General features: G+C 37.4%; 1 protein-coding gene across 10 annotated transcripts in view; it reads left to right on the top strand.

Moving 5' to 3' along the window:
- CCDC141 (coiled-coil domain containing 141) overlaps positions 1-27,522 on the top strand; it is a 197,568-nt gene that overhangs the window by 50,228 nt on the left and 119,818 nt on the right. For all 10 annotated transcript variants that reach the window (XR_012507065.1, XR_012507064.1, XM_074363973.1 and 7 more), the window contains 3 exons: positions 14,622-14,813; positions 18,284-18,392; positions 24,982-25,235. Coding sequence is in view for 8 of the 10 variants with exons in the window: in XM_074363973.1 (XP_074220074.1) it covers positions 14,622-14,813; positions 18,284-18,392; positions 24,982-25,235 (555 nt within the window). In the remaining 2 variants the exon portion in view is untranslated. The remainder of the gene's footprint in view (positions 1-14,621; positions 14,814-18,283; positions 18,393-24,981; positions 25,236-27,522) is intronic.

Genomic DNA, 27,522 nt, shown 5'->3' with positions numbered 1-27,522 from the left:
AGGATTCTCAAAGCATGGGGCCTGACATAGGAAATATATTTGGCACTTAGGGTTTGCCTGGAGGCCAATTTACCCTAACGTCACTGTTTCTAGCACCTTCTACCCTTTAGAAGCATAGAGTCTCAGCAGCTTTTACAGTCCAGCCTCCTCTGCTCCTGGCTCCACCACAGTGCCAACCCCACCCCACCAGCTTCAGCTGGAACTCAACCTGTTTTCCATCAGGTGAAGTTTAACTCATGCATCAAAAGAGATGAGGTATTAATGTGTCATTCCTCCCACTCACTGATTCATTCAGTAGTTAATGAAAGCAGGTACTGGATTCGATGTGGGCAATACAAAGATGGCTATCATAGTTCCTATACTCCAGAAGCTTATTTGAAGCTAAGCCATTTTTGGTGTCTTTTCATTTTGAAAAATTTCAGTCCTACAGAAATCCTTCACCTAGATTTACTAATTGTCAGCACTGTTTCATTAGCATTGCTCTGTCTCTCTCTCCCCCTCTCCCTCTCTTTCTCTTTCAACTTTTGTTTTTTGGGGAAGAAAGGGGTCTGTTTAAAATTAAGCTTTGGACATCAATGGATGGATATTTAAACAAGTCCAATAAGTTTGAGGGGACTTCATCAGAAACCTGTATAAAATATAGGGGGAAAAGAGAGTATAGGAAGGAACCAGGAAATTCTTAGATTATTTTCCAGGTATAAAAGTTGTCGATAGATAGCTGAGCAACAGGAAGAACACATACCAAGGCCTCAGAACTGACCCAGGGTGGAGAATTAGGAGACCTGTAAGTAGTTTGGCATCATTGGACCACAGGCTAGGGAGAAGGGGATTGAGGAAAAGGTCCTGAGACAAACAGGATGGACAGGTAGGCAGCAGCCAGATCACAGAGGGCTAGGTGTGCCACAGAGAGGAGGTTTCTCTTTATCTTATGGTTGATGAATAATCGTTGGTATGTTTTAGGCAGAGGGTTAGCTACTCAAGTTAAAAGTACTGCTATAGGGAGAAATTATTAGACACCCTGTTAAGTCCAGGTATAGAAATATTTTGGGAACTGGTGGGTTTTTAAAAGCTCCAATACTCATCCATGAATAACTGTCCTATTTTCCATCCCCAGAAGAATGGATATGTGGAAGAGTGCTTCCAAAACATAGTTGTACATCATAATCAAGTGAGGGCTTGTTGTTGTTGTTGTTGTTGTTGTTGTTGTTTTTAAACATAAATCCTGTTTTTTTACTTCAAAGCTGTTGAGTCAGAATCCTCTGAAGTGGGGCCTGGGAATCTGCATTTCCCAAAGCTCCCCCCAGGTGGCACTGGTGTTGCCAGTTCGCTGCCTAAGATTTGGGAACACTGAGCAGTAGAGGGAGGATGGGGAGGATTCAGTTGCAGAGGTCTTTGCAAAGGGCTCAGAACTGGTCAGTGCCCAGGACAACTCTACCAAATGCTATGGTAATACATACATCATACTAGCCTGCATTGCTCAAGACGCCATGTCATCTCTTTGTGACCTTGGAGGGTATCTCATAGTCAGGCTTATTGTAGGGGCTCCACAAATATCTGATGAATGAGCGTTGTTTAACCCTAATGTTATCGAAGGGGATGGCTAGCATTATGTTATGCATCTTTGGCACAAAATACTGAAAATACCAATTTATTAAAATAAATGATACAGATAACCAAAGCCCAGATAATTACTCAGACTTTTCAGCAACTCTGTTTATTTTTTTAAAATCAAGACAACCATTTTCATAAAATGTCTGCTCTAAAGAAGATAACAGAATATAGGAGATGATATCAGTCACTTTGTGAACACTGTCACAGTGAGACATTATGGGCTTAACTAAGAAACCGCATTGCCTGGGACTCCTTCTAAATCAGTTATCATTACTGCATGATTGTGACAGATAATCTAAGTAATGACAGGTGGAGGTAATTATGGTAGTTAATCCAGACAGATATTAAATAGCGGAGACAGGAAAAATCATTTAACACTGAACTTGACAGTTATCTCATGATGTTTATTTCAAAAGTGTTTTGAAATAAATGTTATGAAATATTTTATCATCTTACTTGCTAAAGAAAGAGATAGTATTACTGGACAACCATTAGTTAACATTTCATTATAGATGTCAAAACCGAGATTCTTGTTAGACCTTGAAAATTTAAGTCCCTCAACTGAAAATTTCTGACCCTCAACTACTTAAAGTTTTATTTAAACATTGTGGATGTGGGGAGGGTCTGGATGGGCAGTCAGAAAGGGGATGTTGGGGAAAAGAACTGATCAGGGACTGACACTTTTCTCTGTTCAAAAGCCACTTTGATGTTTATCAGATACAGTTCTTTTTTTGTTTTAAATAAATGTTTAATTTCAGTGTTCTTTCTGTTTTTACTTTTTTTTTGAAATATAGTCAGTTTACAGCATTGTGTTAATTTCTAGTGTACAGCATAGTGATTCAGTTAAACATATGTATATTCCTTTTCAATTTCAAGATACTGAATATAGTTCCCTGTGCTATACAGTAGGACCTTGTTGTTTATTTTATATATAGTAGTTAGTATCTAACTCTCAATTTAAAAACAGATGTGATTTTAATTTGTTGCATATATTCGTTAAGTAATTTCAGTTTGGAGAAGCCGTGAAAAATGTGACCTAAATAGCTGAATTTGTTGATTTGTGTAAGTAAAAGGATCAGGCATGGCTGGATCAGGAACACAGTAATGTTGTCAAGGCTTTGTCTCTCCATCTCTTGGATAAGCTCCCAAACATGGCTGGTAGCAGGGCCAATCAGCTACATCTGGTCACATCCTACCAGAGTGATAATTCTGGTCTTTCCAGATACCTCTTGCAGAAAGGACTCTGGAGGAACCAGCTTTTCTATGCTTGGATCATCCATCCTTGAATCAGTCACAGTTTCATCCTTGAGCCAATGAACCAATTTGTAACTGGGATGGGTAACTCTTATGAGCTAGCCCTATGTCATCACCTTCTCTTGTCAATGGTAAAGGAACAGTGTTGGCCCTTCCTAAAGTCATGTATTGTGGGTTTCTCACATGAAAGAAGGGTTCTATTGACAGAGAAGAAAAGGGCTGTACTTTTGGCAAAAAGAAAAGAAAAAAATCAGCAGGTCCACCATGGTGACTTAATTTTCTCATTTCTCAAGTGTTTGCTTGTGAGGAAAGGAAGAAAAGGTACAGTCTTCAATGGCAAAAACAAATTATGCCCTACCAAGAGAGAAGAAACTGCATTTCCTCAACAGTACAAACAATGGTTTTATTCTTGTTTTTTAGTAAGATCTTGGATATTATAAGCCTCTCACCAACCCCAAGTTTAATATTAACTCCTGTTATGAAATGTGATAGAAAACAAAGTTAAACATTTCATACACAAAATTTCTAGATTTCAGCTACTTCCTGTACCTTGCAAGTGATAGGTACTCAATAAATGCTAAGTGAATTAATGGATTATTGTATCCCAGAACCATGGAACTTGATAGAACCCTAGAAGTCACCTAGTTAATCTCTTAGATGCACATGGACATCCCCTACAGTATCCTGCAGAGAGGGCATTGAATACTATTTGAACAGTTTCTTGTGATAAACCCCCACTGTTTTCCTCTCAGAGAAAGGAAGGTTTGCCTTATAGTAACCTCTTATATAAAGTATTTAGAAGCTAATAACATTGAACAAAGGTGCATTCACATTGTTTAATTGCTTTTCTTTTTCCTCTCCTCCTAAGCCCCATGCATATAAAATGCAAACGACAAATTACAATTAAGTGATACCTCAAGTAATGTTACCTGCCAGTGAAGCTCAAGTGAACAAACTGGCCTTTGTCCAGGGAAATTTGGAGAGAATTCTGGCCAAGGAATTGATTGGAGAGAGACAGGGAAGGAAGCCATAGGGCATTATTTCAGGTACAGACACCTCAAGGGCAGCCTTGGAGCTGTCTGAGAGCAAAGCTGCAGTAATGGCTGTACTGGGTAATTGACACCTGGGCCAATAGCTGGTTTGGCTTCCTTGTGGCTGGTAGAATTGTATTTTCACTGGTATTACAGAAAAGACAGAAATGAGATGTTGCCTCATCTGCAAGTTTAGAAAGTACAAAGTATCTGAGAGAAGTAGCTTATATTAGGAAACACACACGATATTGAAGCAGGGGTTGGGATGGGAAGCAAACATTCCATACCTCTTGTATTATTATTTGTTAAATCTGGTAACAGAAGTTCATTAGAGTGCACCGTGCTTGTTCATTGCACTATTACTCTTTTCTTGTTATTTTTTCCACAGGTACATAAAATATGTAGGCAATCTCTAAATACATCCTATTTTGGGGTTAACTTGCTCTTGTTCTGTTCTGTTGGTGAGTTGACTAGAACACCCTAAAATATCCTCTGAATTTTCATAGGTTTGGTAATTTCAAAACTCTCAAGAAGCTAAGAGAAATTTGGTGGCTTTTAAAACTAAATTTTATGCTCTTCTTTATTTAGGATGTATTTTAGATTACCTGATAGAGAAGACAATGTGTGGTTTCAAGAAAACTTCAGAAAATCTGTATTCAGATCTCATCTGTAGGAAAGAAATTTCAGATGGTATCTTAATCCTGACTCTGAAATGTAATGACTAATAACTGAAATGCTTGGCAGTAGAATTAGAATCAGATTGACAGTAAACTATAATATCTATTAATTCAAAGACTGTTATATTTGTAGATAAACACACAGTTCACCCATCAGCAACTGGCTATTATTCTTAAAAATTGGTCAGTAGTATGCATTGTGTGGTGAGTTTTGAAATAAATTTGTCAGGACAGTTACTGGCATTAGAAGAAATAGCAGGAGACGACTATAAACGTTGATTTAGAATATATTTTATATCAGCATTGGCAGTGTGGTTGTGATAATGATAGAACATGTTTGCTTTCACATGTTTATTCTGGTTTAGTGATGGATGCCCCAGAAATGCATAAAAAGGAGTATGTTGACATCTTCCTAGTCATTCATATAGTCTTTAGCCCAAGGGAACTACAAATCCCAGAATGTAACATTCCATTCTTATTTAAACATGGATTTTAGAAACTAATGGACCCAATTTGACAAAACAATTGGATTTACCATGAAGCCCAAAAATGCTAAGAATTTGAACTTTACAAAACATAGAACTTTGTCAAGTTTATTACTTTTCTACATTCAATATTAAGTAGTAAATGTTTTTACTATCTATCCTATCTGCATATGTGATACAATTGCTTTCATACATTAAAAAAAGTAATCATTTCACCATAGGGAATTAGTGTAAAATTTAAGGACAAAATGAGCAATTGAGAATTTTTCTGAAAGAATAGTTCTTCCTAAAATATATGTTATGTTTTGAACTTTTATCAGTTCTGATACTGTTACTGCAGGCTATCAGGACTGACATGTCACGATAGCCACTTCAAATCAGAAATAGCTTTTCATTTCTTATTAGGGATATGAAGTCATTTTGTTTATTCGTTCAAGGACCTCAGTGTGTTCTCCTTCCAGTGGTTTTATAAATACACAATAATAAAACTAGTAAGTAAGTACCCATAAATATAATTAAAATAATAGCTAACACTATTGAATGCTTACTGTATACCAGGCACTATGCTAGGAGTTTCCATCATTACTTCATTTAATTTTCATAAAACCTTATAAAATAGATATTACTGTTGTTCCCATTTTGTAATAAACCAAGACTTAATGAGAAAAAGTAACTTATAAAATGTGCAGAGCTGCTACATGAAGCCAGACTGTGGACCCCAGCTTCTGTGTCTTAATCACTGTGTTATATTGCATACCTTGCGTCACAAAGGAAACATGATTATTGTGTAATGTGGCCACTGGAGGCAAATTCATCTCCACCAGTGGAAAAATACCTCAATGTACACGATTTTTTGTTTGTTGGAAAACATCATCTTTATACATGAAAGACAGGATATTACCTCAAAATTTTCTTCATGAGCAAACTTTGTTTCCTCTTGTGAGAAGTAAATTTTTAAATTTCCACAAGAAATGTTAAAGTAGACAGTTGAAATAATCCAGAAATAAGCACTAAGCAAAAAAAAAAAGATCTTTATCTCACTTACCAGGTGCGACTAAATGCATCAATCAGATTATCTGAGTAATTGCTCAACTGTTCACTCATGTTTCCTGGCAGCATGTACTTCATAGCTATTGTGATTCCACAAGAAGAATGTCAACTACTCTGTATGTTTGTGAGACGTATCATTTTGCTGTGTTTATGATGCTTCCTGGGAGCTTCACACCATCCATTACCCTGTCCTCAACCTTCAACTTTCTTGCATCAAACTTTGGAATGACTTTCACCTTCCTGGCTGTGTGAATCCCGTCATTTCTGCCTTGTTCTTGAGGTTTCCTGATTTCCAGGTGTTTTGCTATCCAGCACATCTCTCCCCTCTTTAAATATCCTCTCCCAATCTTTTTGGTTGAACTTTGTGCTTTTTTCCACCTGTAACTTCTCCCCTCTTCTTACCTTCCCCAAACGGTGCAACCACAAGGCTGGACAGGCAGAAGTGGTTTCTTGTTGGCCAGAATGTATTGAATATACAAGTTGTCAGTATAGAGCATCTCTGGTGCAGTGTGCTCTCACTGGAGCTGCACAGTCAACAGTTAGGTGCCCCCCAGGCCCCACTTAGTACCCTACTTCCTGTGTCACATTGTTTCTCAGCTGTGCCTCCCAGATCCCTGGGAGTTCAGAGATACATTCTCAGATCTATGAGCACCTAAAATAATTTCAAAATTTTAATGATTATCTTAAAATATTCACTATAAGCTGCTAAATTTCAGAGCTTACACTTGTGCTTGTATTTTTCATTTGGTGTCACTGGAGAGGCAGTTTGACTCTTTTAGTGGTTTCTCAAACTGGAAGTCCACAAACTTGTTATCTGAGTTTCTAAGTTCTCGAGATTAAGAACCACTGCTCTACTGTACTGGAAATGGGCCAGGCTACTTATTCCTTATGCATCTATTGTGTACTTCTGTGAGCCTTGCACTCTGCTCCATACTGGGAATTTAAAAAATCCCTGTCCTCCAGGGCTAGTAGGAAGTCAGATACGTAAAAGGACAATTTTAGTATACTGTAATAGTGCTAGTCAGTTGGTACAAACTTTCTGGAGAATAACTTAACAAGTGCATCAAGAGCCTTGAAAATGTGGGATGAGCCTTGACCCAATCATTCTACTCTTAGGAATTTGTTTTTTGGAGATAAGAGAGATCTACAAAGATTTATATGACAGGATGAAGAATTCAAATGAAATGAGGAGATTGTTGGAATTGAATCAACCCAGTATTACTCACAATAGTTAAAAATGGAGATCAGATTTAATAGTTAACAGTAGAGGAATACTTAAATAAATTATAGCCTCCCTGTTGATAGGCTATTAGACAGCCACTAAAAATAATAATTCTATAAAATGCTGAAAAGAAAAGAATTCATAATGTTAAGCAGAAAAACAGCACAGCATTTAACTGTCTATATCAGAGGTCAGCAAATCTTTTCTGATAAAAAATCAGGTGGCAAATATTTTAGGGTTTGTGGGTCATATGACTGAGTTGAAACTATTAAAACTCTGCTATTGTATTGTGAAAGTAGGCACAGACAATACATAAACAATTGGGTATGGTTGTGCATCAATAAAAATTTATTTGACACATTGAAATTTGAATTTTCTGTAATTTTTATGTGTCAAGAAATAGTATTTTTAAAAATTTTGTTTTCTAACACCTAACAAATGTAAAACTCATTCTTAGTTTGTAGACCATATAAAAATGGATGGCAGGTTGGACTTGGACTGTGGGCCATAATTTTCTGATCTCTGATCTATACTATATGACTTTAAGTGTGTGCATGTGTTCAGAAGTGAATTGAGAAGTAGATGGGTATTAATAAAAAGCTGAATCATCAAAGAAAGAAAAACAATACAATCAAAACTAGATGCCCCCCCCCAATTTTTCATATCTATTACAATTTGTACCATTTGATTAAGAGATGCTTGAAAAATTCTTGCTGAATGGGTGAAAGCATGGATGAGTGACTACATCCTTGAGTAACTTCAGGTTCCATTAGATGTTATCCTCTCTGAATCATAAGAGTCATTGAGGGTATTATCATATTTGGACAAATGATGGTTTGGTTTTAGCTTTAATGGAGGATAAAGAGCACCTTTTCCATTCAAGTGAAATACTTTCTATAGATCCCTGTTGATTGAGGATGGTTTAAGTACCATGGAGATAATATAAATTTTTAAACTGTAATATATTATACAAGTATTATTATTTATATTGCATTATTATTCGTGCATTAATAAATAAGACATGCCAAAATGAGATTTCTCCTCTTGTAGGTATGCTTTCTGATACTGATTTTTCATTTTACCTTATGGTTTTTGCTAGTCTTCAACCTGGAACAGCTTCTTCTCTCCAGTTAGATAAGAGGTTCATCTATAGCCAAAAGCAACTGAGAGAGCCAATTTGAGGTGGGAGCAGCACAGGCTCACTTTAAGTGTTCAGAATTATACCTCCTGAGGTTGCCTGGTTTTCATTTCCACAGTACATAAATCCTATGACATTTTAAAAAGAACTCTTCATGTCTAGATAAGAAGTAAGAGAGACAGAAGACTTGTGGGTTGTCGTGAGTCGTTTTCTATCATGGGAAAGCTGGGTGATGTGGCAGTCTGGGGGATAAGGAGGCAAAATTTGGTCTTGTCTAAGAAATTTTTTTCTAATAACAATGGAAGGCTTTGCTTCAAAAGTAAAGGAGCCCTGTCACTGTAGAATGGGTGCTGTGCTGTGGATTTGTTAGACATTTTCTAAAGTGGATGTCAGATTAGGACAGCTGGCCTCTAAACTCTCCTCTAATCGCCTGTGAAATAAAATGAAATGATTTTCAAGAGAAAATAAATGAAACCTCTTAGACCTCTTAGGGAAAACCCACACTTTCTACTGCAAACATTTATTGAGCCACTACTCTTTGCAGGGCATTCAGTGTTTTCTCAGTAGGGTTGCTGTTTGGTGGGACAATCCTTCATCAAACCCCTCCCCCACAAACTACACAAACATGTTGTGACAACTAGAAATGCCTCCACATGATAGATGCTGGAGTTGTAAATATGAGGGAGACAGCACTCAGGTCTCTTGTGTCTCCTTGATTTGAAATCATTATCATTAACATGCATGGGTAGTATGCCCTCTAGCTCTCTCCATTAGTACATTACTTGGCGTTTGTGTTTCAAGCTACTTAAGTGGTACATCCTGCTCCTTGAGGGGAAGAAGGAAGAAAGAGGTAGTCTCCTTGGGGGCTCAGCAATGGGGATTAAAATAGAAGAGTATTTTCTCAGTGCTGGCAGGATATGAGTGAGCACCAGTTTCAGAAGGGAAGGCCTGGCCAATTGGATGACATGGTACATGGGCAACCATAGAAAGTTGGAGAACACTAAAAGAATTGTGTGGCCTTCCTAACACCTTTATCAAGGCTGGGGAAGAAGTATCACAGAGACCTAAGTACTATACATTAGAAACCTGGATAGTGGAATTTGGCTTTGGGTACAGATCATGTTCCATTCTGGGAATCTCACAGAAATATACTTCAGCTGGTCATTATCCAGGTTTTGGACTGGTTAAGAAATATCCCAGTTCTGTGAATCCTGCCTGGTTCACCCTGTTTGAGTCCTCTCCCCCAGTATTTCAGACGGTGTTTGTTTGTTAGGGGAACATTGATCTGTACCTGGCCGCTGATCCCAGCACCCCATGAATGATCTAAATTCCAAGAGAATTTGGAGCACATAGTTTTCTGCCAGTCCTCAAAGCAGATGTCTACTGGCTTTCTTGGAGAAAATCCCAAGTGTAATTTGTACCAAATTAAACTCAGAGGATTCTACGAGAATATTCTGACTTTGGGATTACAGTGAATAGAATATTTTGCAGTTCATACTGAAGGTCATGGGAAAGCCCAAAGAAACACTGGAAACCAGAATTGTAGTCCTTTAAGCTGCTTGCCCCTAAAACCTCTGCATCACTGATTTATAAAGTGTTGCTTCAATGGGAAAAGAACAGTGTTTAATAGGAATTATTTTATATGTGTTTAATAAGGCTAAAAAAATACTTCCAAAGACAAACTTATTAGATATAGAAGAAGCAAACTTTCACATCTATCTGACCACCTCTTTGTCTATTTTGAGACATTTCATTGAAAGTTAAAGTGTTCACTAGCTTTGCTCTAGAATGAATTCATTGCCTGTTATTTCTTCTTCTCCTTGGCTTGTCTGCAATGGAATTATTAAGTTTTCCTACATTCAGTTCTTAGAACAGTCTTTGTAATATGAACAAGACATCTTGGAATTTAAAACTCCTAGTGTAATTATTGAGCTAACACCCATCATAAGTAGAAACTGAGGCCATGTTATTCCATTTCAATGACAGACACTATAAAGTGAAAAAACATGAACAACGCAGAATTAGCCAGCCCTCAAGATAATCTAAAGCTTGTCACATGAAAAAAAATACCCAGATACTATGCTCTCAAATAGATAAGAAAGTATTCGCATTTGCTCTAGCTGTCCTGGCAAATTATTTTTTATTTTTATTTTTCATCCTGGCAATTTAGACTATCATTCGTGTGGTTTAGCCTAAACACCAAAGAGAACAGAGCAAGCACTCATTCAGTGGATCTCTCTGAAGAGTTCACTGGCATGTTCAACACACTCTCCTGAGATATCTTTTGAGTTAGCTATGAAATTATCAGGCTCTGGTCTAGATTTTTTGTTTTGTTGAATTATGAATTTTATCTTCCTTTTTTATTAAATATGAGAGAACCTCGGATGTATGAGCCATAACAAATGATTTTACATTTGTGAATCTGTCTGGCTGTGCTAGGGTAACAGGCAACCCCCCAGCAGCAGTGGCTTATGGGAACGGGTAGTATTTCTGACACTATGTGTTGGGTTCGTGGTAATTACAGTTCAATTTTGCATGCCTTATTTATTTTAGGATCCAGGCTGAAGGAGCAGCCCTTTCTATGAAAAGAGAAATGGTAGAATCACTCATTGTTTAATAAACCTTCCTCTCAGGAATGGCACACAGAACTGCTCACGTTTCACTAGTCTAAGCAAGTCACATGGATGAGTCGATGTTAGAAGGCATGAGAGTGTACTTTTACAGGGAGAAACAGCAGATAGCTAGGAACAATAATACAGTTAAGGTGTGTGATGTATCTTAGGATATAATTTGAAAGTATAAGGAAGGAAGGAACTGTTCTAGGATTCTAATGGAGAAGCTCTGGCTCACTATTCTAGTACAGCAAATGGCAGGGTCTTTTTCTTCAGAATAGGTCTATTTTATGTAATTGCAACAATAAACATAACATGCACCTCAGTGTATATTGCAGCATTATTTGCAATAGTCAAGAATTGGAAGCAATCTAAGTGTCCAGTGATAGGTGAATGGATAAAGATATGGGATATATATATGCATATATATGATGAAATATTATGAAGCCATAAAAAGAATGAAATCTTGCCATTTGTGAAAACATGGATGGATTTAGAGGGTATTATGCTAAGGGAAGTCAGTCACATAGAGAAAGACAAATGCTGTGTGATTTCACTTATAAGTGGAATCTAAAAAACCAAACAAAAGAGCAAACATAATAAAACAGATATAGACTCATAAATACAGAAAACAAACTAGTGGTTGCCAGAAGGGAGGCAGGTGGGGAGATGGGAAAAAAGGTGAAGGGAATTAAGAGGTACAAACTTATAGTTTTAAAATAAATAAGTCTCAGGGATGTAATGTACAGCATAAAGAATATAGTTAATAATATTGTAATATTTCGTATGGTGACAGATGGTTAACCGAACTCATAGTGATGATCATTTTGTGATATATAAATCTATCAAATCACTATGTTGTATATTTGAAACTAAAAATATTATAAGTCAACTATAATTCAATAAAAACCTGACATTCATCAATTAAAATAGCAAAGTAGACAGCTCCAATGGTCCATCCCTCTAAAGAAACACTGAAAAAGCAAGCAAAAACTGTTTTAATCAACATTGTCAGAACTTTGGAAAGTAGTCAGAGGTTTATAGCAATCAAGTGCACACTGAAACAAGAAAAAGGCAACTTAAAAAAGGGTAGAAAAGCTTTGAGGTAATTTTGCTTGCCCTGTCCACCTGCTCCTGAGTTTAGCAGAGACTTAGAGTGAATTTAAAAAAAAAAAGACCCAATTATGCTTTGTCTACAAGAAACCCAGTGTGAATATAAAGACATAGATTAAAAATAAATGGATGGAAATGTTTTTTATGTTTTTTATTGAGATATAGTTGATTTACAATATTACATAAGCTTCAGATGTACCACATACTGATTCATAATTTTTAAAGGTTATACTCCATTTACAGTTAGTATAAAATATTGCCTGTATTCCCTGTGCTGTATATCCTTGTAGCTTATTTATTTTCTGTGTAGCTAGTACTTCTTAATCCTCTATCCCTATCTTGCTCCTCCCCCACCCCTCTCCCCACTGGTAATCACTAGTTTGTTTTCTGTATCTGAATCTGTTCCTTTTTTGTTATATGCACTAGCTTGCTGTAGTTTTTAGATTCCACATATAAGTGATATCATGCAGCATTTGTCTTTCTCTGACTTACTTCACTAAGCATAATACCCTCAAAGTCCATCCATGTTGTTGCAAATGGCAACATTTCATCCTTTTTTTGGCTGAGTGTGATATCCCTTCCTCCTTGTAGGTTGCTGCATGAGGGGGGTGGGAAATAGGTGCTGACTATCTCTCTGCCTCCTCCCCCATCTTGATGTGGGCTTCTTTCTTTTTTTTTTTAATATCCTTAATTGTAGAAGTGCTGTTCCATTCATCTTCAGATCTTTCTCAGAAAGAATTGTTTTTTAAGTAGTTGTAGTTTTGGTTTGTCTGTGCAAGGGCATGAGCTCAGGGTCTTCCTCTGCTTTCATCTTGATCCCACCTATCAGATGTTTTTATATTTCATTTGGCTTTTCAATAATTTTTTTAAAAACTCAGTTCTTAAATTTTTCTCTAATTTATTAATTTCTGATTTTGCATTTAATCGATTAATCCTCCTTTAATTTTTGTTTTATCACTATTTTTTCCTAAATGGTCTTTAATTATAGTTTTTAATTCTTCATTTAATCTAGGAATAATTTTTTAAACTGTTTTCTCAGAATTTTTAAGAGAATTGTTTTATCATCTGGCCTTTTGTTGTTTATTCCTACTTTTATTGCATTGTGATCTGACTAGGTATATCTACTTAAAATACTTCAGTGTCATAAATATAAATGTCATGACTGCATTATTTTCCCTGTGGATTGTGCTGTTTATCAACATAAAGTGATTTTTTTAATCTTCAGTGATTTTTGCTTTGATTTCTAATTTGTCTGAGATTTATATTGCTAGTTCTCCTTTATTTTTGTTTGTCTTGCCTGATATATCTCCTTTCTTTATTTTCAAATGTTACGTCTTTTTATTTGAGGGGTGACTCTAACAAAAATAAATTAGTTTAATTTTTTCCCTTAATCTGATAATGTTCGTTTTTTAATTAAAAAAGTTAACTCATCCATTTTTAAAAACATTTTTTTATCGATTTATAATAATTTTACAATAAAGTTTGTTTTTTTTAAAGCCGGGGGAGGTTTAATTAATTATTTTCAGAGGAGGTGCTGGGGATTGAACCCAGGACCTCATGCATGCTAGACAAGCACTCTACCACTTGAGCAATACCCTCCCAACTCATCCATTTTTTTTATGTTAACTGATGTTTAATCATATTCCTATATATATGTATTGGTTTTTTGTATGTGTCCTAATAAATATGTTCTTTTTTCTTTTGTCTTCTTTGTTGTATTTTGCACATGTTTAGTTTCCTCTTCTGCTGACATTTTATAATTTATTCATGTTATTTTCAGCCTGTTATGTTAAAAACTGTGCCTTTATTTTGGTGCCCATATCAAGAATGAAACAGAATCTATGGGCTCCTCCTCCTGTCCCCATATGAGATAATATTGTAAGCACATGATCCCCTTCATCTTCCATAATTTGTTCAAACAGTCAACAAAAATGATAGATTTTTACATCATGACTGTTGACTTTCAAGAATTTACTCAACATTTACGTTAAGCTTCACAAGCATATTAACAATAACAATTATTTAGAATAAATAAGTTTTACTGAGTTTATGTCTCAGTTTTTTTTTTTTTCATGATTACTCCTTTCTAGTTGTATTCCAGTTAGTTTTCTTTTTCTGAAGTGTAAAGTCATAATGGTATTCTGTACCCCTGGGAATGTAGTTGTGCATTTCTGATAAATCTCTACGGTGTTGGAGCAATGTTTAAATGTGGGTGCCTTTAGCCTCTCCATGCTCCCCAGTTTACTAGTCTCCATTGCTCCTCCCGCTTGCTTTATCTACCTGCCTGCATAGCAGTTTATGTTTATGAATTCTCTTCTAGATTTTCCTAGACCACGTATAATTTCAAAATTTCAAGGGTTTAAGATATGACCCCAAGTTCTTACACTGAGTGACACTCTGCCTTGTGCCTTTTCTTTCCTGGACGTAGGCTTTGGAAGACCGAGTGTGGGAACTCTTGCAGGAAGCAGACAAGGCGGCTGAAGAGAACAAGGATCAGAGTCAGGTCTATGATGCCATGGCCGAAACGCTGGGCGAAGCATGGGCAGCCCTGGTCTCCATGCTTGAGAGAAGAAGGGAGCTTCTCAGGTTGACCTCTGAATTTTTTGAAAATGCCTTGGAGGTTTGTGTTTAAAAAAACTTCTCCCTTCTCCACTTTAGAGCAAATGGATAGCACTCCTAAAAATGTTTTATTTCCACAAATAGACGTTGCAATCTGTTCAAAAATGTCAGAATAACCAAGATATATACATTTAATTTTTGATTGTCAAAAAATAAAATTGTTAATATTTTAAATGTAGGCCTTCAAACAAAAACTAAGTACAGTTCATTAAAATTGATAAATAGTAAATAAAAATGGGAATTCTTACTCATAAGTCATTGTGATATAATTACCCCTGGTTATAGGATTACTAGGAAATTCTGGTCTAATGTGTTCTTGTTAACTGGAAGTTGGAGGGCACAATTTAATCTGCTGCTTATGAAAAGCAATTGCAGAATATTCGATAGAATGTTTACCTTATAAGCGAAGCACTTTACAGAGTGCTTTCCTAAGGCCTATAGACGAGTTTTCATAGTTTGAGCTCATTAAAATATAAGGGAAAGACAAAATCCTGGGCCTAAGGTGGTCATTTCCCCCTATGATTTTTCTTGAATTCTGCAATTTTTTTTTGAGGAACCCAATTTCAAAATGTGAGACTCAAAGAACATTATCAAAAGAGGAGTTATATTTAGTGTAAGATAGTTATTGGAAATCTCACTTTTTCTCTGTCAAGTGGCAGTCCATGCCTTTGGTGTGGGCACACTGCTTCATCATGATAAAGCACTTGCTTTGAAAAATACGACATTTCCAAACTGAAAATTCAGGACTGAAATCCAAAATAATGAAGGAAAGAAGATTAGTAATAGAACATTAAAATTGGGGTAGACAATCTCATGCATCATAAACTCATTTAAAAGTTAAAAGGAGGAGCAAAAACCGTATTGTAACTTTCAGGGTTTGTTTTTCACAGTTTGAGCACTGAAATCCAGCTCAGAATTCATTTTACACATCATTTTGGGAAAAAGTTCCACACACAATTTTCTTTCCTGAGAAGAAATAAACCAGGTGAAATACACCTACAGGCATCAAGTTATAGATGCATCTAATTCCTTTCATCTTAGTAGATGGGGTGTGGGTGTCAACTACCCTTGAAATTCAGCTTGTTTGAGCACAGGAAGTTATCTTTTTTCAAACATTAAGCCCAATATTTGTTTTTCACTGTGTAGGAACATTAATGCTAGGTGATCTTCTATGTGATGAGAAATGACTTCCAGATACTGCATGAAGTAAAAGGAAATATAAGTCAACTTGTAATTCAACCCAGCAGTCTGATTGCTAGTGAAAAAGTGAATTGTTTCTTATATTATCCTGCTTCCAACTTTGTGGACCACTTCATACTTAGTTGAAGGCAAACTCCTGCATGATCTTCCCTTTCCCTTGTGTATGCCAAAGCAATCTTCATAAGTGATTTAAAAAATGATGGAGGTGATATTAAGGATAGGGTCTTTGAAAAGTGTCCCTCTGTTGCCACTTCTATCCTGTACAAACTATCCAAAGAAGAAAATTGGGGAACAGAAAATATCCACAAGATAAAAGTTAATAGAACTCTAGGGAAGCTTTTTCTGAGTGAAGTATTGTTTGTTGGTTGGCTTGTTTTTTTTTTTTTTTTAATGTCAAACAAGTTGAAATACAGATATAAGTTACACAGTGACTTCAAAACTTCTTGTAATGTTCTACAGGGAAAAAACAAATCACCTACCGGGGTTTTGTTTTGTTTTTTTTTCTCTTTGAAGTTTCTCTTCGAAGAATGTTCTTAAAATCAGCTGTTAGAAATGGAATTAATTAGAGATGTAAATGTGTAGATTGGATCCCCTTTTGAACCACGTGCATGCAGGAGTTCTTTAGAAATACAGAATGGCTTCTTACTGTGTGGTTGGTAGTACAAGATGGCTTCAGGCTCACGGTATGCACCATCAGATAGGGTATTCTCTTCTCAAACACTGTGCTTTTTTGGGACACTGTCCCCAAGCGACGGTGGCTTGTGTCCATCTGGTTGTTCTAACAGGATGGTGGACACCTTCTCTGCCTTTCAAAAGGAGACGTGCTCATCAGTTTCTCTCTCATGATCCCATGCCTTTAAAACTGGATTTTATATGGCTATTGTAATAATCAAAACACAGTAGATCTTGTTAATCAAACAGTCACATAAAATATTAAATATTACTGAATCCAAAGATGAGGGTGTGGATAAAACTTGAAAAAGAGGACAAGCATGGTGATAGGCTTTTTTTTTCTTTCTCACTAGTACTTTATAAGTTTATTCTATTCCTGATCCAAAGGTGAACATGTTGATTAAAATGCTTTTATAAATGATAATAATTACCTTTGAACCCTAGTTATTTGTCTACTGCTATGGATATACTGTACTAGCATAACCAAATATTTTGCCCTTTTCTAAAATTTGCTTCTAAGATTATTCCCCTGAGAATTTTGTCATCACTTAAAACATCTCCTGTTCATAAGTCCTAGTCTATGGAGAAACACACAAAAGAGAGACTGGTCATGTACCTCACCATTTAGGGTGTAAAATTGCTGTTCCTTTTGTTTTTGAAACAGAGGAGAAACTTTCCATTTTTTCATTCTTGCTGGATCTGATTTCACTTATATTTATATGGAAGTACATAAAATCATTGATTAAAAATGCAAACAAAGTTAACAAAGTTACAAGTTATAGATTTAAAAGCTAACAGTTTACCACCCCTCACCTATCCCTAATCCCATTCCTTCTCATAAAGGTAACCCTTTGCTATGTATCTTTTGGATCACTTTCTATACTAATACACACACACACACACACACACACACACACACACACACACACACACACACACACACACACACACACACACATTTGCTTTGTATAAGAAACGGGATTAGGCATCGCTTCTCGGCCCTTTTGTTAAAATCAAGTGTAGAAATGGGATTAGACTATGTATTATTTTGAAACGTTTTTCAGTTCTAGGTCTAATTATAGAGGAAAAAACCAACTATATTTCAACCTAAATGGGTTTTTAAGTTAAATTTACTAATAATTATGTAGGTACTGTTTAGCCAAACTTGTTGTTGTTGTTTGTTTGTTTTTTAGCAGACTTTGGTTGTTCTTTAACAAACTGCTTTAGGATGTTGACAGTGGCTGTATTTGTTACATACAAATTATTGAAACATAATTTTCATTGAAAATTTCAATAGACATTAGAACAGTAAACAAACTGGTTTATTTCAGCGTACATAACGTATTTCCGGATATGAAGGGAATGCAAAGGAACAGGAAGAAAGTTCTTATCTTGGCACTTTGTAGACTGACTACATGCAAACACACCCTCATACAAACACGTGAGCCAGCACACATCACACACACACATCATCATACAAACACACAAACCTACGTAGTCGGCTGAGCCATTAATTCATGAAAAACATTTACAAATAACTGAAAGTGGCACATTGGTTTTTATTTTTTCAAATGTTTTTCCCCTGTATTTCTGTTGCAGTTTGCCATTAAAATAGACCAAGCGGAAGATTTCCTCCAGAACACTCAGGAGTTCGAGAGTGTTGAGTCGTTAAAATCACTTCTTCAGCTTCATGAGCATCATACCAAAGGCAAGAAATATGTCTGTTCTAACCTAAGCTTTTAAAGATTTTAATATAAGGATGTTCATGTATGACAGTATCTTTTTAATTTATCTGATTATGTAAACCTCAACTAGTTCCAAATCAGGTTAAATAGAGCCTTAATTTTGGTCATCGTCTGGAAGGAAGATCTAGTTGTAAATGATTCTCAGGGGCAGTAGAAGAAGAGCCTCTGGGAGATTCAGTTATTCAGTCTGCTGGATCTTAGTTCCTGGGGAGGGACCATTTCCACCTCGCTCATCCTTCTATCCTCCGCATCTAGCGAGGTGCCGGCACATGGTGGGTCCTCATGAAATATTTCTTGGTTGAATAAATGATTGAATCCAGTATCTTTTCCTTCTAAGGGTCAGCAAATGAACTTCAGCCTTTAAATAACAGTTCTGGATAAGGAAATTTCCTTTCACTATTGCAGTTTTTAAAAGTAGTGAACTTCTTCCAGATAAAAATCTCGTCATACACTATATAAAATTATCTTCAACTCCTTCTGAAACAACTATAATAAAGGTTGTCTAGTCATTAACCAACAATTTGTATGGTGGGCGTTTTCCACTAGAATTTGGGATGAGCCAGGACTGTAATAGGGAAGGCATTTATGGAAGAGCAACTGTTTACTGTAACTTTTTCTGTGGAAGCAGGTTAGATAAATAGACAGGAGCAATGACTTCTATTCTTCCTAGCGAGTTCTTCTAATTATTGCTGCCCAGTAGAGCTGAGTACAAGTGGATGGCTTCCTGAATTCACTTGTCACAGTCCTAACTCAACTTCTCACTTCACAAGCCAGATTGTAGGGGCAGGGGCAAAAGGTGTTTTTAAAAGCACAAATAGATTTTGTGTTTATATCACCCTTCAAAGGACCCTAGATAATAGATCATTATTCTTCTAAAACTCAAAGATTAAAGGACTCAGTCTTTCCTGTGTACACTTTATGAGATCCTACCACATGTGTACATGTAATTTTACCTGATGATTAGTCTGTAGGACCTATCACTAACAGGGACTATATACAGCGTCAAAAGTATCCGCATTAGAGCAGCAGCCTGCCCCAGTTTTTACAGTGCAGCAATCTAGCTGGGTCCAAAGAGGGTAAACAGAATGACATGAAATTCCCCTTAGGAGACTTGGAGAGTGAATCGAGTCCATGCCACTGAGATGGTTCTCTGGTCTCAATTCAGTCTTCATCCAACCAACATGATCATGACGCAGCAATTTTACCTCCTGAAACCTGATAGTGACTGATGTTTTTGTGGAAGAGGTTCGGTACCGAGGCAATTAGATGAAAGCATTTTCCGAAGGGACTGGGGGTGGGGGTTGTGGAAGTAGGGACTTTTCCATAAATTATTGGGGATGGAGCTGGCAGGGGGAGTAGCCTTAATGCTGTTTTGCTGCTGTTAATGTTGGCTCCTTCAGGTCCTAGGCTCAGTGGCTCAGTGGGCCAGTTTTCCTGGGCACATGCTGCTTTGTTTGGAGGTCTTAGCCTGCAGCACCCTGGCATCCAGCTGATGGTGGGACCAAAGCCCTGCCTTTCAAGGGTAGGCTTTGAGAGTCCATTGGGCCTCCTCTTAATCTGCAAAGTTGGATAACAATGCTAGCTGAAGACAGGAAACATAGTTTACTTTTGTGATGACAGAACATTCTTCCATCCTGATGGCATGTTTATCATGACATTTTTGTGCCCCTTCTGTGTGATACTTGAAGCACAGGGATTACAGGAGACTCCAGTAAGGATATCGGGCTCCCTATTTATGCACCCAAGGGCTTTGTGGTTATAAAATGGGAGTTGATGAAATTTATTAAACAACAGATTCAGTGGGATATGATTAAGATGAACTGATCTGAAATGCATATTAAAGGACAAAACTCTGATTTTCAGTTAAGGACTTCATATCTGTCTTAGTCTGTTCAGGTTGCTGTAACAAAATGCCACAAATGAAGTGGCTTATAAACAACGGAAATTTATTCCTGCCAGTTCTGGAGGCTGGACGTCTGAGATCAGGGTTACAGCGTGGTCAGATGAGGGCCCCCTTCCAGGTTTCAGACTTCTCATTATGTCCTCACACAGGGGAATGGGTTGGGAAGCTCTGTGAGGTCTCTTTTATAAGAACACTAATCGCATTCATGAGGGCTTCATCCTTACGGCCTAACCACCTCCCCAGAACCCCACCTCCTATTACCATCACACTGGGTATTAGGATTTCAGCATGTAAGTTTTAGAGGGGCAAACATTCAGACCATAGCAATGTTGTCTTTAAATTTAACAAAATTAATTACAGCTGTAACTGCAGCTAGCCATTATAATAAGGTTCTGAGATGCTGATCAGTGAGTAGCACAGATTGTGAATGATGTTAGGATGAAAAGGCTAATGTAACTGGGAAAACTGTAAGCAAACTTATCCCTAATACTTACTCTATTTCAAAACCTATACTTTTTCCTTCTTCAGCAATGCTAAGGCTCTGTTGCATGTAAGAGACTTACTCTATAGCATTTTGGAGGTCAGAACCAGAAAGAATGGGTTGAAGTTTTTGCCCTCTGGAAAGTTACAGAATTAATTTGTCCCCTCTTCTACATGACAGTAATTGAAATAGTTGAGGAATAACATGTTCTCTCCAGTCTTCTCTCCTTTGGGTGAAACATGCCTAGTTAAAGTCTTTTCCAGCAAATGTGGTTTCTAGATTACTTACCATTCTGGTTGCCCTCATTTCAACTATGCATAATTAAGCAGTATTTTCTGAACCTATGCCAGCTGAGAAAATCAGAATCATGTACTGGCCCTTGTCCACAGTAAGCCTACAGTTTGATGAGGCATGTACACATATATTGGTGAATTCTCTCTGTGCGTCTTGTGGGTCCCTCTGTTACACCACCCAGCACTCTGTGTAGTCATAATTCATTTCCCTCTTTGTCCTCATCACAAGATTGTAAGATCCTAGAGGACTGGGACTAGTACATCTCTGAATCTCTTGGGCTTAGATAGCAGTCAACTCAAAGTATGTTTGTTAAGTGTTATTTGTATATAATTCCAATGTAAGACACAGTAGCATGAGGCAAAAGTGAGCAATAAGCAAGGCAGGCACATTAGGAAGAGAAAATTGGTTCTAAGTTCTGGAGGATCACAGTCATACCTGCCAGTTTTTGCAATGGCTTTATTAACATGAACATAATATCTAAGAAACTTCCTTGCAGAAGCAATCATTTAATTACTTTTTCTTAAATGTTATATATATTTTAAATGTAGTTTAGATACAGATCCATTGGGATCTATTATACTATTTTCTCTACTTTTGTGTATACTTGAAAATGCCATTGAATGAGGTTAAGAACATCATGTTGTAGTTTGGTGCAGCCATTATGGAAAACAGTATGGAGATTCTTTTAAAAACTAAAAATAGACTTACTATGTGATCCAGCAATCCCACTCTTGAGCATTTATCTGGAGGGAACTCTAATTAGAAAAGATACATGCACCCCAATGTTCATAGCAGCACTATTTACAATAGCCAGGACATGGAAACAATCTAAATGCCCATTGACAGGTAACTGGATAAGGAAGTTGTAGTATATTTATACAATGGAATACTACTCAGCCATAAAAAGAATAAAATAATGCCATTTGTAGCAACATGGATGGACCTAGAGATAGTCATTCTAAATGAAGTAAGCCAGAAAGAGAAAGGAAATTACCATATGATGTCACTAGTTAATGACAGGAAGAAATACTATGTGGAGACCTGCCGCCTGCCCATACTTCCTGTGTGTGTGTGTGTTTGTGTGTGTGTATGTGTGTGTGTAATTGTTTGCGATGTCCTAACAAACTCTTTAATACAAAGGAAATACATATGCCTATATATGGAGGATCAGTCATACCGATTAAAACTATGCAAATCTATATGTATAACTGAATCACTATGCTGTAAACTAGAAATTAACAAAACATTGTAAACCAACTATACTTCAGAAGACGATACAAATCAAAACTCTTCAGTTTGATGGGAAAGGGCTTCTATAGCCTGCTTTCACCTCATTTTCCGTTCTTCCTTTCCCTTCCACATAAGATTTTTTTCTAAATAGATAGGTTTTTTCTGCCCCTGTCCCTCCCATCTTGTTCATGTTTGCTTCTACGTCTCCATTTAAGAGATCTACGTTAATTTTAATGTTCTCCCTGACTTTTCTTCTTCTGTTTGAATTATCCAATCCCCTGTCCTGCTTCAAGTCTGTGGTTGTTTTTGTTGTTTGTTTCTTTGTATTATTAACTCCTAACCAAACTGCCCACTGCACCTAATTACACCTTTTCCACTCTGCACAGATAATACCACCTAGTACTTTATTGGACAAATCTAGGCCATGTGGCATAAACTGTTTCAAATTCTTTCCTTTTTATCTCAAAATATCTCTTTACAGTATCTTCACTTATCTCAGTCTTTCTTCCAGCTCTCAAAATAAGATGTCAATTAAAAGAGACAGTTGGCCCAACTGCCACAGCCTCCTCATTGCTGTGTGGTTCACTGCTGAATGCTAGGATGCTAAAGTAGAGTGCCATAGCACAGTGGAAAGAACACTGAGCAACTAATCAGAATGTGTGGCTTTTAGCACTGATTAGTCCATTTCTAGTAGAGTGGATGTATTTACTCTTTAGATTCTTCAAAGTTCTCCCATCCTAAAAATAAAAAGTTTATTTAACCCTGCTGATAGTCTATCCTTTTTTTTTTCCCCTTCTAACAACAAATGTCTCAAAGATTGTCCTCTCTTGTTGACTTCATCACTATCTTCCCACTTCTCAACCTGGTAACTGGGCTTCTGTTTCTATCACTTACCCATCACAGAACCCCAAGTCTTCCCAACATCTCTTTTTTACATCCCTAGAGGACTGCTGATCTCTAGCATCTATAGCTCTCCTAATTCTCCCCCCTCTTTTAATCATTTGATTTCATTCTAGCATCTTACAAAACTTACTGAATGTCTCTCCTGTGCCAGTCACTATGCTAAGTGCTGGGAATACAGTCATGGTCTCTGTTCTCATATTGCATTGGAGCCTAGTGGCAAAGACAGATGTTAGTCAACTAACCCAACATATAAATGTAGAACTATAGCTGTGATAAGAGCTGTGAATGAGAGGAACATTGTGGTGTAAGAACACTTGATAGGAGGATTTGGTCTAGTCTGGTTTGTCTTTTGAGGAAATTGACAATGACTAAGACCTGAAATATGAGTAGAATAAAGGTGGAGAAGGAAGGGATTGAGGAGAATGATGTCTCTGGCAGAGAACGCAGTGAAAAGTTCTGAGGCAGGAAGGTGTACAGCATGTGTGAGGTATTTAAAGAAGATACGGTTGGAGATAAAGAGATTGAGACGATCTCAAAGCAAACATACGGACCAGATCATGCTAGACCAGAAATCATGTTAAGGGGTCTATCCTTAATTCTAGAACAATGGGAAGCCATTGTTTTGTGTGTGTGTGTGTGTGTGTGTGTGTTTGTGTGTGTGGTAGTGTGTTTAGAAACAATCTTCCTGGCTAATACATGGAGAATGGATGAAATGGATTGGAGAGGAGATGCAATTAAGAGGTGACTGCACCAGTCCAGGAAACAGATGATGCTTTCTGTGTGGGGGTAGAGAAAAGTATACAGATGTAGGAGATAGAGGGTGAAATAGACAGGTCTTGATATTGATGGGGTTAGGGAGAGGGGTGCGTCATGGATGACTCCTAGGTTTTTGGCTTATGGGGAGTGGATAGTTTCCCAACTGCTCCTCCAATTGATCCCCAAGTGAGGTTGCTCGTCAGAGTGTTAGTCTCAACTCCCCCTTTCCACACCCTTCCTTAGTGGTCCTTCAATGTTCAGGCTTGAACTCCCATTTCTACAAGATGTTGCCCAAACCTGTAATGCTGTTTACTTCAGAGAGCACAAACTGGTGGCTTATTTGGCAAAGAGCCATGTTTTGTTTATCCTTAAGTATTTTTTAATTAAAAAATGCAAATTACAAAACATTTAAAAATCAGAAGCTTTCACATAAAAATCTATGTTTATAATTCCTTAAAAAATTGGAAGCCACATCAGTACTGAACCCATATTCCCTCATGTCCACAGTTGGTCAGAACTGGGTGACAGCTGATCCTGTGAGACTGAGCACACATTTTCTGCTTTGCCATCGTCCTTGGCACCTGGCCAGCACATTTACTGAGTTCTTGTTTAGTCACTGCAGGCAATATCCTTTAAACCTCAGATTTAGTCCAGCCACCTCAGGATGCAGAATGCTCCAAGGAGGGTAGGCAGCTCAGCCAGCATCACACCACTGAAAACCAGCTGAACCAGTACCCAAACCCCCTGGTCTTTCAACTCCTCGCACTGAATTACGCTGTTGTTGAAATTCAGCATCCTACCGTTCAGCAGTCAGTGCCATAGCAATTATTAGGGTGAGGTATTCGACCAGTTGTATTGTAGGTGTTTTATGTTTACACATTTGAATTCATATGAAAGTTACATATATTTTAAATTATATGAAGAGCCCACATTTTACTCTAAATGCTTGCTCATCTCACTATTCCTTTTTCTAATTCTCTTCTAGAACTCTTAGAACGATCTCTAGCCCTCTTAAACAAAAGTCAACAACTCACTGACTTCATAGAAAAATTCAAATGTGATGGACCTAATGTAAATCCCGAGATGGTTCAGGGAGCTCATAACAGCTGCCTGAAGATCGACAGCCTTCTTGAACTTCTGCAAGACAGGAGACGGCAACTAGACAAGTACCTGAAGCAACAGCGGCAGGAACTGAGTCAGGTTCTGCAGATATGTCAGTGGGACCAACAAGAAAGTCAGGTAACCCAAAGGGACATTAATGGGGTCCTGACCTTGACTCGTGAAGCTTGCTTATTATGTGGACAGACTGTTTTCTAGGACAGTTTCTCAGTCATCATGGTCCAATTCTTTGATCTCTGATCCAAACTACCGTGTTGTTTTCCCAAGGAAGTAATATAAAAACAAAGATTTTTATTTCTTCTCATTATAATACTGATTTTTTAAAATGGGAGAATACCCATGAGCAGATTTGAAAATGACTGTGTTCTATTGCTGGATTCTTTTTCTCACTTCCTTCTAAGTCACTACTTTTAGGGACATTACTTTGAAAGTCTGAAATATTCATTGCAATTTTCTTTAATGTTGCAGAGACATGATGGTGCTGAATGGTTGTAGATTGCTGCTAATGTCAGTGAAAAAGTCTGTCAGCCCCAAACAGAAATAATGTTCTTAGAAGAGTAGTCTGGTACCAATGGAAAAATTTGACTTTGGCCTATGGCTGGATGCACAGTGGTTCGAGGGCTTTGGGGTGGGAGGTTGATGAGTTTGCAGGCTTGTTACAGCTTGTTACCCAGATTGTGGGCCCAGCTCTGATCAGTTGTCCGTGTGCTTGCTATGCATTCCTTCTGTCCCAATCACTTGAGGGAAAGAGTGGTTAGAACTCTCTTTGCAAACCCCCAACTCCAATGTGTAGGATACTTATTGCTGTATTTCTGACCGCCCCAATCATGCTTTAATCTGTACAAATTAAACAGAGAGAATTTTCAGGGAGAGATGATGTAGGAGGTCTCCTGGTCTGGATGCATAGAAAATGGGCCTTTTCACGTGTTTTATATTATTGCTCTGATCCAACTGGAGAGATCAACATACAGATGGTAGCAAATATGAGTCCAAGAGAAACTGATTCTTATTTCAAGCTGGAAAAAATGAGGACTTAAATGATGATCAACCTTTCAACTAATACTTACTGAATACTTACTATGTGCCAGGTTATATTATAAGTACTGGGAATTACAACACAAAAGATAAAGTCCTTTTCCTCTAGGAACTTTTCTTCTAAAGCATTTTCTCAACTTTAGTTCTATTGACATTTGGTGCTAGGTAATTGGTTTTGGGAGACTGTCCTGGGCACTCTAGGGTGTCCAGAAGCATTCCTGGCCTCTACCCACTAGATGCCAGTAGAACATACTCCAGTTGTGATGATTAAAAATGTCTCCACACATTGCTAAATGTCCCTTGGGGGGCAACCTTGCCCCTAGATGAAAACCACTATTCTAGTGTGATGAGAAAGACATATGATAAACAAATGAACAATGATAAGTGCTATAAAGAAAATCACTGAGGGCAGTGAATTTTGACTTGTGTTGATCTACTTTTAATCAGAAAAGGAATCATAGAAGGTCTCTCTGAGGAGATGGCAAACCCCCAAGTGCAGATACCTGCAGACATATAGTCTGCATGCTTTTTGTCACCTCCTTCTTCAGGTCACTATATACTTTCCAGCCCACCTCCACTTCAGCCGTCTACCTTGACTTCTGCCAGCTGCTGTCCTGCTTCTGCTGTTTTGCCTGCCAACCCATAGCCTCTCCCCAGTTTGTCTCTTCTCCCTACCCGACCTTCACATGCTTATTAACCAGAATGCTGTTACAAATGCAGTAGTCTTTTACTGAAGATTCTAGCATAACAAAGGAGAAGTAATGCTCAGGACAAGAACATTGTTTATCAGACAGCTGTTTTTGAAGTTCCTTGTCCTCCCTAACATAAGTGGGTCCATTATGGCACTCTCTCCCTCTCTTTCTTTCTCTTGCTCCCCTAATCCTGACCTGACACCGTATTCTCAGAGCTGCTCTCCCCTTAAAAAGAAACTTACTCTTATTTCTTACTATTGAATTCATAACCCCAAATCCCTGGCTCTGGTGCTTTCAAAAACCCACTAAAAACTCCTCTTACTTTATATACAAAGTAATTTATCCCTTTTAAACCACAACCTCTCTTATCCAGAGACCTTCTGTCTGCAAAGAGGCTTCCCAAACATGGAACAATTTCCCAAGAATGAAAGAGCAGATGTGAGGAATCTAGAAAAAATTACACAAATTCTATTTATAAACCAAAAATAGACTTATGGACGTAGAAAACAAACTCTGATTACCAAAGGGGAAGGGCGGGAAAGGGATAAATTAGGAGTTTGGGATTAACAGAAACCCACTACTATATATAAAATAGATAAACAACAGGGACCTACTTTATAGCACAGGGAACTGTATTCAATTTCTTGTAATAACAATTTTATTTGTTTATTTTTAAGATA

The sequence above is a fragment of the Camelus bactrianus genome, chromosome 5 (assembly GCF_048773025.1).
Source record: "Camelus bactrianus isolate YW-2024 breed Bactrian camel chromosome 5, ASM4877302v1, whole genome shotgun sequence".
Lineage (NCBI taxonomy): Eukaryota > Metazoa > Chordata > Mammalia > Artiodactyla > Camelidae > Camelus > Camelus bactrianus.
Note: the sequence above shows the minus strand (reverse complement) of the source record. Positions and strands in the feature narration are given on the sequence as shown.